Source organism: Temnothorax americanus, unplaced genomic scaffold (assembly GCF_048541705.1).
Source record: "Temnothorax americanus isolate GAGA-0224 unplaced genomic scaffold, ASM4854170v1 Scaffold2, whole genome shotgun sequence".
NCBI classification, from domain to species: domain Eukaryota; kingdom Metazoa; phylum Arthropoda; class Insecta; order Hymenoptera; family Formicidae; genus Temnothorax; species Temnothorax americanus.
In genome coordinates, this window is record NW_027509338.1 from 1,271,257 (window position 1) to 1,291,498 (window position 20,242).

Consider the following 20,242-nt stretch of genomic DNA (forward strand, 5'->3'; position numbering starts at 1 on the left):
ATTAATTTACATTTGATATGATTTATATTTATAATAATGCTTAAAGAAAACGTTATTTCTTTTAATTTAAAATACTAAAAATATATCAATTTAAAAAAAAGGCAAAGAAAATAATTTTAATATATAATAGCAACAGAAAGAAAAAGTATTTCTCCCACGTAATATATAATTCTGATGAAGCGCACCCCCCCCCCTCCAGTTCTCTCTGGATCAATGGTCGCGCCGGTCGCGCGGCGAGTTCATCGGCTGCTGTTGTTCGGCGATCGCACCGAGCGCGGCTGTCCGACAGGTGAGCGGCGCGGCACACGTACGCGCTTATACACATGTGAGATACAGTTAGAAGTACCGTTTCTGAAAATGCAACGGCTCGCGTCTCCGCGCCGGGCCTCCGCCGTCCGTGCCCGGTGCGGAGAGGGCCCATTTCGCGCGCGGCTCCCCTCCGCGGCTCGCATCCCGGACACGGTTTCAATGCGAAACGGACACGCTTAAATCGCAGATCCATTCGAAAGGGTGTGCGATAACGGTAGCGCGATATTCACCGAGCGTTCGATAAAGGCGCCACGTAAAAAAATCCTCGAAGAAAACGGAGAATTGATTGTCTAAATTAAAAACTGGCAAGATTTTATGGTTGTTTACTCTTCCTTGCCTTTGTGAATTACAAGCAAGTGCGGTAGACTTCTCTCTAAATTATCATAAAAATTATGTAATAAAAATTATCATTGTAACATAATAATTTAACAAAAATCTCAATTATACAGAATTCTTCCAGCAGTATTTATCTTCAAGTAGAAAGAAATATTTCAGAATTTTGATGATTTTCGTCGAAGATGTAATGCCGTCCCTCTTCGCTCTGTCGATTATTTATTAACAAAAGCTTAAACATTAAGTAGGGAATCGTTACCCTCAGTGTTCAGATTGTGCCCGTCATCCGAATGCCCGAATGCCCGAGAAAAAAATGGAAAAAATACGGCAAATTATATGCGCGGCAAACAAAGACAGCCAGCATCGCGCAGCCTGTCCTATCGTTTATCGGGTTTATCCGATAAGACGAGCTATCCTCCGACGAAGTCGGGCTAGTAACGCGATCGAAGGAAGGGTAGCCAAGTCGCACGGGAGTCGCACATGCGCAAGGTGCACCACCCCCGAATCGTCCAAAGGCCAGTTTACGCTAGTTCATCCACATTCATTGAAGAACTTCCGGCGCGTAATTTAACCCCGGCGTATTTCTCTCTTTCTCTTTCCAAGCTACTTCATTATTGAGTATAATTCTATTTTAAATGGATATGTTAAAAAGTACTTTTAAAATAAAAAATTTTTAATATAAAAATGCTATATTTTAAATATTTCATTTAATTGCGATTCATCGCAATGGACAAATAAATTACGTAAGACAATAAAATACATATTAATAATATATGTATGTAGAAGTGCAGTAATAAATATGGAAAATTAATAAAATATAAATATAATACATAAATAATAATTTCTTGTATAAAGGCATAATATAAAATATACGAATAATAATATATAAGGTAATAAGATATTAATTTTCATGAAAAAATTCATTATACACATGTCTGGGGTAAGACACTATTACATCATCATTACCAACAATTTTTATTCACTTACGTTGCTATTAAGCCTTCTTATATTACTTCATCCCTTTTGCTTATCTCCCTTTCGGACTATACATCACAACATAAATAATGATCTCAGCGTGAGGAAAGAGCCCTTCCACCTCGTCATAAATATTACGCAGGGTTTAAAACTCCCCTCGCCTATAGCTAGCGTAACCCGGGCGGGGTGGCGGTGGCGAGGGCTCCGGGGGCGCAACGGGGTTGCTCGGGGGCGAGTCAAGTTCCCGGATGCCATCTGGTGGTGGTCGGTGCAAGCAGGAGCCACTGGTGCCCCGTAAAGTGCATAGCGCCGAAACGAAAGGAAGGCAGGAAGAAGGGAAGGTTGAGCCCGGGACGCGAGGACCTGAAAAGTCTCCTCCTCGACGAAATCTAACTCCGGGAGCACGCGAGGTTACTCATCGCGCGCGCGATATTTGTTCACATTGCCAGCGAGGAAAAAAAGTAACGTGCCTTCCTTCGCGACGAGAGCTGCGGAGCCCTCCGCTTCCATCATCGGCGATCACGACACGGGCGAGCACGATGTGAAACCACGAGGCGCTCGAACAAAATCCCGGAGCCTATCGTGCTTTCCCGCGGGGATTATCTTCGAAAACGTTCGAGTGCATCAGCTTATTTCTTCCGACCTCAACTTCGATGATCAAGCAGACCTGGACACTTTGACATCTGACACGAGAAAACGCTTTAAACTGACAGAAGATGGTCCCCGTCGACGATCAACGGGGGTAAAGCATTCCCGAGGAAGACAATCGTATATACCGTCGATGATATCTGGACGCAACGAACGAGGAGTACGAGTGATTCGCGATGTGGGTGTCCCCGGCAGTGTGGTGAGTTGGTCCAGAATGTCAGTGATCGACGAAATCGACGAAGGGAAAGCGTATCGCGGCACGGATAGCCATCGACGACCGATGGCAGCATTTCGTCGCGAGTGCTAAAAGTATCTTATTGCGTGCGAGGCTAGCTGTCGCGGTGGTGGCGAGATATCGACCGCAGCCGTCGAATTAATCGTCGAAGGTCGCGAGCACCGCCTCGCACACTTCGTTGCCCTTCGCTCAAGCCGATCGACGATCCGACGCTCGCCAAATCTGATGATCTCAGTGAAAACCAAACCGCGCGATGACCATGATCCAACAATGGATCTTCAAACATCTGCCGATTAACGGATCGCACGAAATCACGAGCTTCTTCTTTGAGCCGCTATCCGTTCTCTTCGATCTTTCTCGATTCACCTTTAATAGCGTAGATCAAACGATTCCCAATTCTAGCAATTTTTGAGAAAACGTCACTCGTGTTAGTTCGTCATAGTCGTCACAAATAATTGAGCAATAAACAGCTTATGAATGAAAGTGAAGTGTGAAACTGTCCTCGTGCGTTCATCTTCTTTAAGTATTGCCTGTCCGTAACTCACAATAGAGACCAGCCGATGCCCCATGCGCTGTATTTCGGCTACGCGACTTCGCAAAGGAATGTAATCATTAAAATCGATTACAAACGTTACGTAATATAAAATCGATGTCAACACAAATACAGAATCGTTATATTTACGAACGATCGATCGCTGCCGACAGCTCGAAGTAGGCTTCAAAGTATTTCTTTCGCGTTTCGGCGATAGTGTCTGCACTTCCTTATCCACACGGTCGGACAGATCGAACTCGCACCGGGTCTAAGGACTACGACCGCCACGCTCCCTCGCTATGTTTCGAGGCTGCGCGCGAGGAAACGCGTGGTTGAATCGAAGCGACCCTCTCCGAACGAGACCCACTGACCTATCGACTCGACGGGCTGCCACTCGAGGCCGTTCCAACTACCCCTCTTTCTACACTTTCTACCCTGATGTTTGTTTTTGTTGCTCTCATAGCTTTTCGGTCCAACCTACGACTCGACTTCTCCCACTTTCGAACGCATCAAAAAAGTCACTCGCTTCATTCATAAGCATATAAATGACGCTTCTTCCTTTAATGTCTTAAACTAAAAACCGTTGACCAAGAGATTTTAGTGTGCACGGCGATAATAAACAATCCTTTAAAAATTGCCTCTTTGATTCCTCGTCATCACTTCCACGTCCCTTTTTGAGCCGACAAACCTGGTCGCTTGCATCCTACGAAAATGAACCGAAACAAATGTTGGATCGCACATGGCGAAAAATCGATCAGAAGCAAATGCACCGAGCTCGATATTCTTTCCGATATCGGCGCGTTGTGTCAACGTATTGCAAAAGCGTATCGATACGAGCCAGTAATGACGATCTAAGTGAACGTAACGAAATAGATAAATATTATCAATATAAAGCAACCAGTCAACGAAAAACAACAAGAGATTAAGAGTAAGAAGGAAATATCGCGCGCTTCACGAAGGAAGATGCTTTAAAGACGTTTTCTCTTTAAACGCCGAGAGACAATGATCCCGACGAAGAAATGCAAATAAATCCCGCAATAATCTGCACATAAATATTTACGTATATACGAGAGAGTATAATGGGATAGAAGTCCAAAGCGAGTACTCGAGTAATCTCGAAAGTGACTGACTCTATTCAAACTGACTGTCCGATTCATTCATCCTCATCTCGTCGCTGGCCTCAACGAAACGCAACAACAACGACGCTGTCTTCGACAGTCATCATACGTAGAGATGCCATAACTCGTATTAAGGTATTTTTACTGAAAGCAAATATCCGCGGGAAAAAAATGGCTGAAAGCGCAGCGAGTCCGGGTAGCGTGCATGCGAATAGTCCGCAACAGCAGCAGCAGCAGCAGCAGCAACAACAACAACCACCACAGCAGTCGCAGCCGCAGCAGCAGCAGCAACAGCAGCAGCAACAGCAACAGCAAACGCAACAACCTCCAGATATAAGCAGTTCACAGCTAACATCTCCACCGATCACGGGAACAGGTATGACACTGACATACTGACAATGAATAAGAAGAATCGTGCGAGATTTTCTTTGATTTTAATGTCTGCAGTAGTTCATTTTTTTTGTTATTGATAAATTGTAGAGAATCGAAAAATCAAGCAATTTTAATTTGCATTAGAAATAACTACAGCAAAAAAGAGAGAATGCAAATTATTAAAAATAATAATAGTGTTCAAGAATTAGAAATGTTATTTTATCATATACGCTTTTTATCAAAACGCACAAAAACAAATGTTGAAAGCATAAAAGAAAAGTTAAGAAACTTTTTATATAATATTTTTTAGATACGTGTGTGTTAACTCCGATGTATATCTATATTATTTCGGCGATACATCTCAATTCGCAATGTTAAATTGTATTAGTTAATTTTCGATTGTGAAAGCTTAGCTCAAATCTTCGCGGAAAAAGGACCAATCTTTCTCAAAGCAATCATATATCAAACATTTCGTGGGCAAACGTGCTAATCTTCTATTACTTATATGTCGGCCAAATGTCCCGTATTTCGAGCTGTCTTCTAAAATCGTTTGCATACCGTGTGAAGAACGGCTCCACGATCGGATCCACGATCTCGCTCGCGTAATCGCGTAATCGCGTTGGCGTAAACGCCGGGCCATTACTCCGCCAGCAGCACGCGAATCGCGCGGCGAGACGGAGCGGCTCTCGCGATGCGCCGGTACTCGCTCGGATGACGGGGGACGGAGTCGTGTGTCGGCTGCGGCGCGGCGGCGGCGATGACGGCGGCGGTGACGGAGCAGCGTGCGCAACGAGCGAGAAGGAGAGAGCGCGAGTCGCGTTAGCGGATCTGTCGGTCGAGTAACGGAACGCCGGCGAGTACCGCTAGCACCGGCTCTGACGCGGTTACCGGACACCGTTACTTCGCCGCTGCACGAGTAGCCCCCACGTGCCTCTCTCGTCATCCTCGTCGCGCTCGTTGGAAAGTACCCTCGCGGGCGAGGAGAGGGTAATTTGATGGACACGGATATACGAAAAGATGGAGGTGGCCCGATGGGAAAATTCAACTTAGTTATGCAAGGAGGCATCGAGACGTGATCTTTTTTCGCTTTAATATATTGTTCGTCCTATAATATCTTCGTCCTATATTTTTGGATCGCCTAGATATCGAGAATTACCAGATGGAAGAGTGGTTGAAAAAGAAATGAGCTTCTTATCGAAATCGACGCGATTTTGACTTTTATAATTTTTGTTAAAATAAGAATGCGACTTATGCGCGCATAAGACGTGTGAGCGTTATACAATTATTAAAATTTGAATTAGTAAACTATAATAATATTAATTTTATGCATTCACATTTATAAGAATAATTTAGGCTGTACTTTGATATTCACTGCCAGTTGCTAAAAATCTTTAACGTGTGCATTATAAAATCTATAAGCACCGCGATGACAATGGATATCGGAATACAGCTTTAATAATAATTACAAGCAGTTACGACAAAGTAACGCTGAGTTCTTTCCGTATAAATATTGTCAAATTCTCGGATATTTAAAACTTAAAATAAGTGAAGTTTTATTATCTTCCTTTAAAAGCACTACTGCCGACGGGAAAAGCTATTACAACCATGTAAAATGTTCAATAGTTCTATATTGAGACTGGATGCAAACTATTGATTTTCTTCATATATATTTTAGACTGTTATTAGAATATCATATCCGGTTTCTACTCATTTTCCATGGACTACAAAAGTAATGGTTAGCGAAAGCTGGAGAGATATTCCTTTTAATAGGTGCGGATAAAATATTATACGTATATCAGTTGCTTACAATGTTCTTTATCATGCAATTAATATATACATTTAAACAAATCCATATTTATGTATTTCAAAATCTTAGAAAATATTTCAGAAAACATTTCTAAAATTTCGAAATATGTTATATGTAATTACATTTAAAACGCTAAATATGCATACAGTTTAATGCAAACAAAATTTCCATATCTATCAGACATTTAAAAGTAATCAACACTTTCTTGATAAGACTCATAAAACTATATTCGACGGTTGAATTCATATAGCATTTACCGCTACGTTTTATGTCTGAAGACGTTTAAGCGTCTGTCTGTAGGATGTTGATGTAAATAATCGGCGTTGTGGAGTTAATATTAAAATATAACGGATAAAGAGTCGTACTACAGCGTTACATCAATATCGCCAGCCCGTCTTATATGACGCATTAGTACGTCAATAGTCGGCAACGCATTGATTTTATATGACGTAGCTGCACGTCAATGTAGTCGTTAGACGCGTGGATTTTACGTGACACAGAGATACTTCTGCCAACGTCATTTAGCGGTAGCTAAACTTTTTTTCTCCGTCTAGATTATAGCCAGCGTTATACGATGTACATCAAGGAAATGAGTAGTCGGTAAAATTACAGTTAATATAGTGTTGCTGAATCCGGCCAATAATAACATGTCAATAGTCGGAAAGTCTCTGACTATAATTATTACCAACAGCCTGGCAATTATCCGAAGATGATCAGGACGCGGAGAAAATTACCGTCCATTTAATCAGTGCCATCAAACGCGAGTAAACTTGCCGTTCGGCTTAACAGGCGTCATTAATCGAGATCCGCGATCGAGGAAGAGCGCGATCACTTTTAAGATGACGCTTATGATGAAAGCTCGTTATCACACGCGGCGTTTGCCTCAACAATAATTAGACACATCGGAAAGCTCGAAAGAAAAGTTGAGGCGGTAAGGGCGTGAATACCGGTTACCCGATGGGTAATTTTTCCTAGTATAGTCATGACGATTATACAACAACAATAAGGTTCGCGCTACCGTTTCTCGCGCGTTAAAAGCGCCGTTTTAATCGCGCGCGCGCGCGCGCGCGCACAGCGCGTAAAATTACCGCGTAACGGAAAAGGCGAGCTACGAGAAAACGTGATCGCGTGCGCGAGCGCGTCCCGCAGGTCTAGGGGTTAGGAGGTCGAGCTCCTTGTCGTTTTACCGTTCGTGTCCGGGAGAACTACCCAGCGCATTCCCCGACGGAGTTGCCATTATCGTTATTATTATTGTTAGCCTCAACTGTGCACCGCATCGACCGGCTCCGTTAACGTGACTGATTGCGAGAATGATGCGATTTGAACCTGGCGGTAGCACGACAGACTCTTGTCGTTATTGTCAGATTTGGATTTTTGCCGTTATTATTAATATTTTTTGAAAAATAGTTATCCTTTATTTTTTATCGCAAATTTTGTGCTCACGTATTCTTTTTTCCAAGAAATCAATTTACGTCATGCAACGTATTTTATAATTAAAAAATATAAGAATTTAATTGTAAGACAATCTAATAAAAAATGTGTAAATGCACATTTTAATTAAGTAAACATTTTTTTTCAATCTGTGTAAAAGAGATATTGTTAAACATTTTTTCTTTTGCATTTTTAATGAGAAAATACATCTTCAGATTCTAATTAATTAAAAAGTTTTTAAGATGTAAAGTGCCATTTTAGAATATTTGCTGAATTAGATGAGCATCGCAATTATTTAATCGCAATCAGGGAAATTAAAAAAAACTGCTGTCATTTGGTGTGTGTTCTCGAATTCTTCAATTTTTAATTTCAACAAATCATTTCTGTATGTAATAAATTAGATATTAAATCACTCTCAATCGTACATAAATTATACGTGATGAAATTTTAATGTACGACATAATTTTTTCTTTAATTTTTTAAAATATTTTAATCAATCACGTCTGTTAACCCAGCATGTTCGTCTGTCGCGTGAGATTTGTGTCTTTAACGAGCTTAATCGAAACTTTACGCGGCAATAATATGTCCGGCAGCGAAGCCCCGCATTACGTAAATCGCAAGCGGCATGGTCTCGACTTCTTCGTGTAAAATTAGTGTCAAGATTATTTTTTAGACACGTGAAAAATATATTTTTTATTATCATTTAAAACCTCGCATTTCTTTTTTGAATAACACAAAAAAATCTTGATCGCTTATTCATCTACCAATAATAAAAAGTTTCAAACTTTCCAACTTTTTCCTCCTCAAAAATCAAAAGAAAAAAATAAGTATAAATAAGATTTCATACGTAAGCAATTTTATATAATATATTTTCTTTCTTAACTCTCCATTTTCGTCTGGTTTAGAAAATGAAAGCAGACGTAGAAGCTTTGGCATTTTGCAATTTAAGTTCTTATAATAATCAGAATAAGTCTCGCAAGTTTTAATTCCACGTACTTTTAGATCTCGCAATCTTCTTAAAAAATATCACGAACCAGAAGATAACACGTGTTTCCTTTGACTTACTCCTACCTACATCGCTGGCAGAAGTTCTCAAAGGCTTTTTTTAATTTCACCCGTCTCTGAATCGTTAAAAGGAAAATTTGCCACTGTCGAGGGCGAAGAAAACTCACCGCCACAAATACGTCGTCGGGCGCGTGGCTCTTCCAGCCCTCGCCGACGGTCTTCAAGTCGCAGCCCGCGCGTCCGCTCGTCCTTTTTCTTCCCCCGGAACGTTCGTTCGACGGCATCCCCGTTCGCGCGCGTACGCGCGTTACGTGGCGCGCGCGACGGCAGTAGGCCAAGGGTTCAACGACCTGCAGCCTTGCAAGGCCGGTCGCGCGTCGGCTTCGGCTACGTTCGGCTCTGCCCGACTCGGCCCGACGCGACTCGACTCGACTGCCAGCGCTCGGACGGACCAATCGCGCACTCGATCACTCCGCGCGATTCTCGCGAACAGTATCGACTGCGTCGCGTTTGACGACTTATTGCCGTGAATTTATCGCCGACATTCGTCCTTACCGACGCAGCGGCCGCGGAGGAGCTGCGGGCTGCGGACCCTACGGACACCATATCCGTTGCGAGAAATCTGCAAAATATGGTAATACAAGGAGACTTCGTATGATGAATATCATATACGTATACATATGTATGATGATATAAATGTGACATATATATTATTTAATCTTCCAATGTAATATAACGATTTCAATTGGGTTCTCAAGTAAAATTTTTTTATTAAGCGGTATCCATAATTAATGTAGAGAATCTAAGCCGATTTTTAGTACTTTTTGAATTAAAAAAAAAACCCAAATTTGAGAAAGTTATAGCTTTCTAAAGTTTCTTTGATGACGGCAACTTCAAAAGATTTCGCAACAACATTATGACGTCACGCACATTTTCGTGTACTATATTTTCTTCAATTTTGAAGATATTGCAAAAATTCAAAAAGTTTACAAAGAAAGTATGCTATCAAAATATACTGTTAGGTAAAAGTCGGTTAAAGACCGAATTGAAAACAAATATTATACGATACAAAACTAACACACGACAATGAAGTACGAATAAGTCAATAAATATTTCTTTTGATTAGCAATATAAAAAAAAACTTGATAAACATATGTAACAAAAATTTTTAAAAAGTAAATATTTCCACCTTGCGCATCGGTCAATCCGGCGGTGTATCCACGTCCAAGACAATCGAACTGATTGTGAGAGAAGAAAGAGGAAACGTGTAAAACGCGGTTACGATTATTCGCGCGGACGAACATGGACCTCGGCGGTGGAGAAGCGGAACGCAAGCGCTCGGACGAACACGTTATTCTCGCTCGCCGAACCGCGCGGCAAGCCGTTCGCTACTCGCGCGAGTGCGTCGAATCGGAACGACGCCCGACGCACCGCCGATTGCGAGAGACGGAACTTCCGATTGCGACACAGCTCCTCACCGACAACGATCGCTCCTCGCGAGCGCGCGCGAGAGAGACGAGATGGCGGACGATACGTCGAATCCTCGCGCGGCGCGGTTCCGCTTCGGAAAATCGCGCAACGCGGCCGCGGCGGCGGCCGACGCCATTCGCGAAAAAACCACAAAAGGCACTTCAATCGTGTCGTTAAATCTCCATATTGCTCTCCGAAAAGAGGCAAGAGCCGCATCAGAACAAGAAGTGTCGTTAAATCTAAATAAATATCAGCTCGATATCAGAAATGGCGTGTAGTTTGTATATAAATATAACTAGTTTTTTACTTTTATCTTGGGCACTCCGAGATCTCGACGAAGAATTAATTAACCAATCGCATTGGTCAATTGCCGAATTGTTTAAACATGATATTGGTCAAATTTTTTCTCCGTCCGAGATCTCGGAGCGTCATTAATTTCTAGTATCGTGGACACAAAGGCTTTAGAAAACATTTATTTCAGGTGGCTTATTCCTTAGGGCTTGAGCAGAATAGCTGACTTATAATTTTAAGACAATGTTTTATGATTTAAATGTTTGTTTTTAGTAACGCACAATACTGTTTTTTTTGTGTCTCAAATCTTACATATACATATATAGTGACATTTTATACACAAGTTTAAAGCCCATTCTACAATAGCCGTAAAAGTATGTTTTAAGACGTAAGCAGTAAAAATTGACCAACTACTTACAGCCGATCATTCTTGGATTGTAAAAATCCCATTAGTCAATAGCTTATATTACTGCTTACGTCTTAATGGATACTTTACGGCTATTGTAGAATGGGCTTAAGACTTGAGAATAAGACAGGATTGATCAAGCATCCATTAAAAACAAAGATTTAAAGCATGAAACTTTGTCTTCAAATTATAAATCAGCTATACTGCTGCTCAGGCCCTTAGGCGATTGAAACAACGAGTATTTATCTTCGCGATACATCGATTGTCACGTTTAGCGTCACTCGACTGTACGTTTGGGACTCATCGGCGACGAGTCCCGAACAATGCGCTCTCAGTAATTTCAAGTGCAAACACACTGCTGACTGCAAACGGTTCCGGTGCGTTTCTAGTTAAACGAGGTTGTGGTTATTTCGATTCGATACGGCACGTATTTTCAGTAACATTTTGTTTGTTGGTGATCGATTGAATGTTACAATAATCCGCGTTCATGGATCGTTACGCGATCTTTTGCAAGAAGAACCAATTAGTACAGTGTCATCCCGATATCCTGTGCGAGCTAACAACTCCTGACACCGGGCACGTAAACTCGACGTGGTTACGTTTCGCCCCTTCAGGCTATTTAAAAGTTCGATTATCCATGGAGAGCAGCCAGTCAAAAATCTTATCTAACTTTAAAGCAACGTAAGAGGAAACTAGAAAGTGCGTTATTATATTAAAATCATGCGTCTTGTTTGGTTTAACCTACAAAATTATTAAATACACTAACATTTACTTCGCCAGTAAATAATTAATCTAATTAACTCTAATTAGGTTAATATTTTATTATGTTAATATAATAATATAATAAATTTAAAGATACTTAAAGTATGAAAATTACTTATTGTTTAATTTCTTTTTTTATTAAAATTTCTTATAAAATCAATTTGTCTTAGACATTATTCTATTTAATAAATATCATTCTCAATTCTCTCTCTCTCTCTCTCTCTCTCTCTCTCTCTCTCTCTCTCTCTTCTCTATGTATATTGACACTTGTATTTTGATTTCAGGTAAGACCATATTGCTTTCATTCTACGCGCATACTTGACGACCACCTTGCGGTGAGTATACTCGTACTTTACCAGATGAGTGATATTATTCAGTACACGGCCTGATAAATTACATGACAAATTCAAAAATCTATAAAACAGGTTGTAAAATGAGGAATTGACGATGTGAACAGTCTACGAATGCAATGATCTCTGAATAACTTATTATATTAACGGATTAGACGATCGGCAAATATATGAGCACCACGATGCAGCAAAAAACTGTATCGGAAATTCAAATTATCTATAAATGAACGCAGCGATATATATATGTGATATATATTAGTTAGAACTCGTAAAACAGGAGAGCCCATTATTATGCGGCTCGGAAGGGGTTAAGCAATGTGTTACGGTAGAAAAGATACGTGTCCAAGGCATAATATGTATATATATGTATATACACATATATATATACATATATATATATATGTATGTACATATACACATACATACACAGTGTCGGAGCACACCCGCCGGCTTAGCCGGCGGCGTTTGAAAATAGATCGGGGAACGATAAAGTGCAGCCGTGTCGGTGAGCTATCGAGGGTTTGCGCAATAATCGCAGATAGATTTATGCTAGATGGGATCGTTGTGAAAACGATCAACTCGCAGATCGGCGAGGGTGAAGTGTGCCTAGGCAGAAATATCGGGTGATCGGCAGCGCCGATCTCTCGAGGTATCGGGACGACGTTGACTGATCTAGTCGCTCTTCTACGCAATCAAATTTTGAAATGTTTTGACGCGACTTGAAAACTTGTTCCGAAACACACATTCCGTGCTTGGCTTTTATTTTTTATACGTCAAAATAAAATGACGGGGTACTTTGTTATTATTTCCTCTATTAACGAGAAGTTAAAACCTCATTTCATTTTAAAGCGTCGATACCTTTTACTCTTTTTAGTACAACATATACTAAGTTTTAATATAATCATTTACTTGTTATTTTGAAAAGAAAAGCGGTTATTAGATATATATTTGTAATAATATAGCGACTGTTTTGTAAGTGTTGATTACAGGAGGAAACTTTATAGTTATTAATTAGTATTAAAATTATTACAATTCGTAGGTACATCGTATAATTTCTTCGATAATTCTACACGAGGGTATTACGCCTACTTTTTTTTTCGCACGCAAGTTGCGCAACTCATGAGAGAGCGAGAAGGGCCTGACTGACAAAAATGGACCCGCGAGCGGGTTATGGTCAGACCTGGACCCCGACCCAGGTCCGGAAACGATTTTGGTGCCGCGGGCGGGGAAAGCGAGGCGAGGCGAGGCTCTAGCCCGATAGACGTTTCTCTCCCTTTGCGCGCTCTCTCGCGCCTTCTTCGACAGCCGAGTTTGCGCTACCGCGATAGCCACCAGCTAAGCCCCGGGTGTGCATCGACACCATAATAAAGGGTGATTGAAATGTCGCGCAAACCCGCGGCGGAATATTTATCGCGGCTTGCACAGTAGAACGCCGTTTATTAGAATCACATTTATCGAAGTCGTTCCGTGTCAGGTAAATTGGACTGCCGAGAGCGTGCGGTTGTAAATCAGTTGAGCCACCGTTTTCTAAGAATCTGTTTTTTCCATCAAGTGTAAATTCACCATCAGATAATTTGCCACGATAAAGACAGGCTTTTTTTTACAGATTTATAGATTCTACATAGCATACATTTTATTATACAATGATCGTTTTACATTTTTTTAAATATCAGATTTATAGTTTTAAAGAGTGTTGAACCCATAATACTTTTACTCCGCACACATTATATAGATTTGTAATTTTAGATCATGATTTTTTAATCTTAAAAAACAATGATACGATTAATTAACTTTACAAAATTCTCCTATCGTATATACAAATTTTAGGCAATTTTATTTTATAAAACATAGACGTTGCATATCTTTACTTCGCGGATCTTTGATTGCATAGTCCTTACCTATCTTTACTTATCATTTGAATCATTTTCTTTTATACAACTTCATTGCACAGGACCCAAAGCGAAGTCGACGAAATAAAATTTTGTACGCGTGTATCACGAATCAGTCGTCGGCGTTTTAGCAGCTGAGAGTGACTCGGAGCGAAAGAGAAGGAGAGAGAGAGAAAGGCCCAGATTTCATTTTCGTTGATGAGCTTGGCACTGGTCCAACTCGCCTAAATATATACCACCTTTTTCTCCGTCTCTTTCTCTCACCTTCTCCTTCTCGTTTTCGTCGGAAACGGATCATTCCCAGTTCGCGAAATTAGCGGAAAAGCACTACCGAGATTTTATCCTAATACGAATTAAGGTAATATTGAAATGAGAAAGATTAAAGAATGCGCGTGAATTTATTTTATATAAACAGTATATAAGAAAAAGCTCAAGAGCAAATTGCAAACGTCAAAGATTTCGATTTCAGTTTAAATTGTATACACAAATACATCTCAATTGCAAATAAATATACTAAAATGATAATGTATGGCCGCTGCCGCGCGCTTACGAAGATTTTATCAATATCAACTTTCGCTCTCTAATAGGACGAACACGAGAGACGTAGAAAAAAAAAAAACGAAGGATCAATATTTCGAATTCACTTCGCGCTGCGCGAAAGGCGGGCGCGGACCCGGTTGGCGCAACGGTATTCGAGGGGACCGCTTGTCAAACGCCGCCTCGTTGTCGTAACGTAATTTACGACGGAGTCCGCCGCTGGAAATTTCACCTTACAAACTCGCGCTCAGTCACAACTCGCTGCGGGTCCCGCCGAAAGAGCGCGATGAACCCAAAATGAGAAAGCAAACCTACTCTCGTGCAACCGCGTGCGCACGCCCGATTTCGGCGCGGTTACATTACGCCGTTCGCCAGTTACGATTCGCCGGCTTACCGGAGTCGCTTTGCCGAAGAAAACGCGGCGCGCGGCTCGCGAGACTTTCGACCTTGGGAATATCGCGCGCGAGTTCGATCTGACGGGTTTTTCAACGAGCATGGTTACTGCGCTCCAATAATTCGCGAGTAGACACGGAAAATAATTCTCGCGCGAAACGAGTTCCTGTATTTCCTATATATACGATTAAACTTTATACGGCGGCGCGCTGCCGGTGTGATTCTACCGTTTGGCAGCGACAAAAGCTCGACGGAAATGGAAATTGAATATTTGCTGAGAAACGTACGGGAAAAAATGTTACTTTGATGAGTTCAAAATGTATGTTTACGAGAATTTAATGGGAGGCCATTGTCTGTCATAACTTTTTATTAAATAAGTCATTGAAGTGCAAAATACATCGTTCCTGTTAGTTTACCCTTCAATAACCGTCAAGTATTATTTCTTTTTATCGCTGACTTTAACTTTTATATTTACTACTTCTTGCCAATATATATCGCACCCCAAGAAGAATACTATCGCAACTAAAAAATATAGGTACAATTTTTCGGAGAGAGGAAAAATAAATTCAATTTAATTTTCCCAGGGTGCGATACGTTATTTCGTAATTATTTTATAATTTTGATTCTTAGAAAGAGTTCATATCCCAAAATCTGAATCAATCTGCCGTGCATAAACAAACGTGGTTAATTTACTAATGCAACTAACAGAAGTCGCGTAAACGTTATCGGGCAACAACTTGGTCCCAGAGCGGAAAGTTTCCTTCGGCTCTATTCCAGCAGCATCGCGTCGCAAATTTGCGGTACTTTCACGGCGCAATTGCGCCATCGCGCAAGACGCGGGCGATTCCGCGGCTGGTTTTCGGCGGGCGGGTTCACGACGATGAGAATGACAATGGCGTCGCAAAAGTTCTCGCACGCAGTAGGTCGGTGGTGGGTGAAGCGTACTCTAACGGTACATCCCTGCGCGCTTTCAGCGTGGTCTACCAACCTACTGTGCCTACCTACTACCTATCTACCTACCTACTTACCTACCTACATACCTACACACACACACACACACACATACACAAACACACACACACACACACACACACACAACACATCCTTCGCTCTTGCGGAGAGCCTAGGCCCGCATCGATCGCACGTATATGTATAACGCGTACAAGCCTATCGATCGCGTTGCCCCGACTCGCCTCGTCGCGTCGCCTCGCCTTCTTCCCTCTCGCGTGGAGAAAAAGCGAAACAAAAAAAAAACTCCCTCGACCACCCCTACCTTTCTCCACCTCGATCGCAATGAAGAACACGAGATCCCACCACCCTCGTGTGTCACGTTGCGCCTCGGTTGCATTATGTTTACACTGGGGGTATCGCAACGACACCAGGGGGTTGCTACTCCAAGCGGGACGTAAGCCACATCGTGATATCTAGGCTGGTCACGAAGGAGAGTGTAAGTTATTATTGATACGATGAAGTCGACAGCCAACCTCCCCCCCCCCCGTTTTTCTGCTCTCGCGCTTCACCGAGTCAATTTTCTTTCTGAATAAGTTTCGAGTTGGTAAACATTTTATTTAGGAGTTTTAAACTTTGTTAATTTTCCGTATAACTAAGATGCATAAATATCCTTTAATCTGCTTTTAAGATAAAATAACATGGCTCTCGGCAACATTTAATTATGCCTTTCTAATAATTATAATTTAATAAGTGTGTTGCTGTATCATCTCAACTTAACCGCATTAATTAAAGAAGTAAATGAAGAAAGCAGGTATAACATATTCTTATGAAAATTGAGACTCGTCTCTATAAATGATTATTTTTATCCTGTTTATTTACAGTACATTTAATATAATTTTTAACTGATCTATATATATAACTTCAAAGAGCGCCGATAAATAACTTTAAGAGACTATATGCCCGCATTTATTCCCTTCAATTACAAATGCTGCAGTTATTTAATTAAACCAACTCACAAAATAACTAACTCGCCAATAATATTAATTACTAATTATTACATGAATAATTATATTATATAATAATAGTAATAATAATGATTACCGCCCTATCTCGCAAGTTATTTAAATATTTCAAAGGAGAATTAATATGCGATGTTACAATAACAGGATTTTACATGATTCACGTGAATGCTGATAAAATTCTCAATTCACAGTCTCGACTCGGAACCGCAACGTCCTCGGCCGTTCGATTCGTCACTCTTTTGTGTCCGGTTTCAAGCAGCATTGGGTCATTGACAGTGGATGCGCGTAAATAACTGTAATTTGTCGTTTCCATCACAGACGAGATAACCGGTAGACGATTGCGTCACAAGTCTTCTGCCAAACCCGCACGACTCCACGCCCATGTAGCCGGTGGAACTGTAAGAATTCGATCGCATTAACAGCAGTACCGTCGTCCGTATAACAGTACATTGTTGCAATATTGTATTATTCTTCGTTGACCCATTCACTTGTCACATTCAAAAAGTTTTTAACGAGGTTGAGAAAAGAATGGCACGACTTATTTTTTTTTTATCATTATTACATGAATTACTCATATGCAGTCATTATTTCTCGGTCGCGAAAATTAACTTTCCAACGCTATGTTTAAATTATAATAATATAAATGCAATTGCGTTATGATTCATAAATGACGTCTTTAACTGCATTTTTTATTATGTGTCTTCCTAATGAGTACAGAAGAAAAAGTATCAAAATGAAAATGGGAGTTATAGCAGCCACTTTAATGTTTTACGGAATATTTGCGCATGTTAAACCTAGCTACAATAATTACATATTAATCTAATTTTTCTCAGAAATGTGCTTAACATGGAGCTCTATTATCCGCGAAATTCATGCATTCGCAACGTTACATATAAATATTTCCGTGTGCCCCGAAGTGCGAGATAATTTGTAATCCGAACGATCGCCGAATCTGAACACAATCGACAGCTCTTCCGTCCCGCGCACAATATCGGTTCGATTTTTTTTATATATCAAATTTTAAGAATTCCGGTTCATTTTTTTTCACGACCAGATAATAGGAACCCTCTTCCAGTTCGGGCCGATCGATTCGATCGCGCCGCATCTTCCCACGTACCTGCGGAGAAGCCGTCATCTGGAATAATGCGCGAAACGACAATGAGCTTGAGTGCGGGAGGGAGTGAACGACCTAACGGTGCGATATCGAGTGTCGCGGATGCTTTTTATATGATCATCGGGAAAAGGTTCTCTATATTTTTCAGTTCTAAGGAACTAGGTGGGTTACGCCTAAAAAACCCCGATATAACAATGCCATGCAACACTAAATTTAAAATATTAAAATTTAACTTGATATCTGGTATAATTGGACAAAGTACAAAAATACGAAGGTAATTTTGTGGAAATATGAAAATATATATGAGTACAAAACTACGTAAATGAATGTGAGAATAAAGGAACTGTACCTAAAGCGATTATTTAAGAAAGAGAGGAATGAGAAATAGAATACTTATTGAGACAAGAAAGATGATAGAATGAAGAATTTTAAGTAAAAAGGTCATCAGCAAATTCAAAGAAGAGACGTTGAAACGACGATTGCAATTTATTTAGAGCTATGGCAATTATTAGATTTTTTTTATCATTAGGATCTACATTATCAATTTATGTCTCAAAAAAACCCATCGACGCTCGTTATTGCATTTCTTCTTCTCTTCGCCATATATCTCAGTGTGCGATTCATTATATAGACGGCGCTTGTTAAAAATATTCCACGTTTCAGTCAAGTTTATCAGCAATCTTTTTAATTACTGTATTAATCTTAATTTATTTTATTATATTATTCATTATATTAACTTTATATTTAAATGTTAAGAAGTTATTAATTAAATTTCAACTCTTCTGCTCTAACTACGGAAGATAATGAAACTACTCCAAGCAATTCTCTTCATTATAAATTATAACTTCAAGTAATTAATTTTCGTTATTATTTCATATTTTGACACCTATACTTCTTAATATATGAGAAGATAACAAGAAATATTTTCAAGCTTAAAACGACACGACGAAAGACATAGCTTCAAAGAATAAAGTTTGCAATTTTCTTTGATGGAAAGCTCAAGGTGTAATCTGCGTCCAAAACCAAAACGACGACGCGTTCAAGTTTAAATGTCTGAGGCTGCTAGTTCAATCTTCATTCGCATAAATCACCGATAGCTTCTTGAAATTCTCATCAGCGTTCAGTTCCCGATAGCCAAACGTTAATTCGGATCGCGGCGCTCCGGCTACGGGATCAGGATTCACGATTAGCCTCAACGGTGGACGGCCCAGATGACGACGATGTCTTTCCGTTAAGCGAGTAACGCCTGCCTCGTTGCGGCGGCGACGACGACGACGGCATCCCTATCGATCGATCGCTTCTAGGATCGATCGTGGCACGGTGAGTGCGTGCGCCATCCTGTAACCGGCCTCGCTGCTCGTAGACAGAAAGTAAACGCTTTTAACCTCCTCTCCATTTTCCCCTCCACCCTTTTGTCACATATATGTGTTACATTTACGAAGGGATCGTTATGAAATCATCGTTTATTATATTTATTAGCACGCAACGAAGAGCTGACATAATCAGGACGTCGGGTTAAAAAAACGTCGTGTTTTAAACGAGGGTTTGTACCAATGGATTTAAAGAGTCTCCGATGGTTTGATTGTATTAACACGCCCTAAGCAGATTGCATAATCAATAATTTGATGGAAATAATCTTCTTCCAGATCAATTAGAGATGTAATCCTCTATAACGAGTCATTCTTATAAAAAAAATTGTAAATATATATAGCATACATAAATATGGAAATATTTAAATCGTCCAAATATCTGTAATATCTAAAAATTAGATAAAAGTTTATCACGATCGAAAATAGCATCAGAATTTATAAATTGGTATCCGCATTAGAATCTATAACTCCCCTATATAATAACCTTTTTCCTTTTATGACATCATATTGCAATGATGTAATGCATAGCATATGCATGCATCAGAACTTCTCAAGCTGAAACCCCATCTCAAAAGCATATTATATTTTTATTGTGAACGTTCTGTTCACCCTTTGTAATCAGGACGGTTAACATCGAAGGGAGGATTCCTTACGATCGGAGCATCGTCCGCGTCCGTGCGGAAGACTCCGGAAAATATCGAAGGGAGCACGGGCCGCGGCTCGACCTACCCCAACGCGATCCTGTTTACAGCACCAACCCTACTACTCTTTTCCTCTCTCGCATCTCTTCAGTCTCGACTTATCTAAAAGCCCTCTACCTTCCGCTCTTCCTTTCTCACCCTGCCACCCCATTCTTCTCTTCCGTCGTGAGAGTTTCCTTACTCGCAACGCGCATTCCCTCCTTTCCTCCTCCCTCACACCC

The 20,242-nt window shown here is 40.6% G+C and overlaps 1 protein-coding gene across 5 annotated transcripts in view; it reads left to right on the forward strand.

Moving 5' to 3' along the window:
• Nucleotides 1–20,242, forward strand: part of Hr3 (nuclear hormone receptor 3 ROR-beta) — a 108,027-nt gene that overhangs the window by 14,489 nt on the left and 73,296 nt on the right. The window contains exon 1 of one of the 5 annotated variants that reach the window (XM_077404814.1): nucleotides 1,676–4,526. The exons of 1 other annotated variant lie outside the window; for it this stretch is intronic. In XM_077404814.1, coding sequence (XP_077260940.1) covers nucleotides 4,322–4,526 — 205 coding nt within the window. In that variant the 5' untranslated portion in view covers nucleotides 1,676–4,321. Of the gene's footprint in view, nucleotides 1–1,675; nucleotides 4,527–20,242 lie in introns of those variants that run through there. 3 more of the 5 variants (XM_077404813.1, XM_077404815.1, XM_077404825.1) reach the window with 3 other exon arrangements.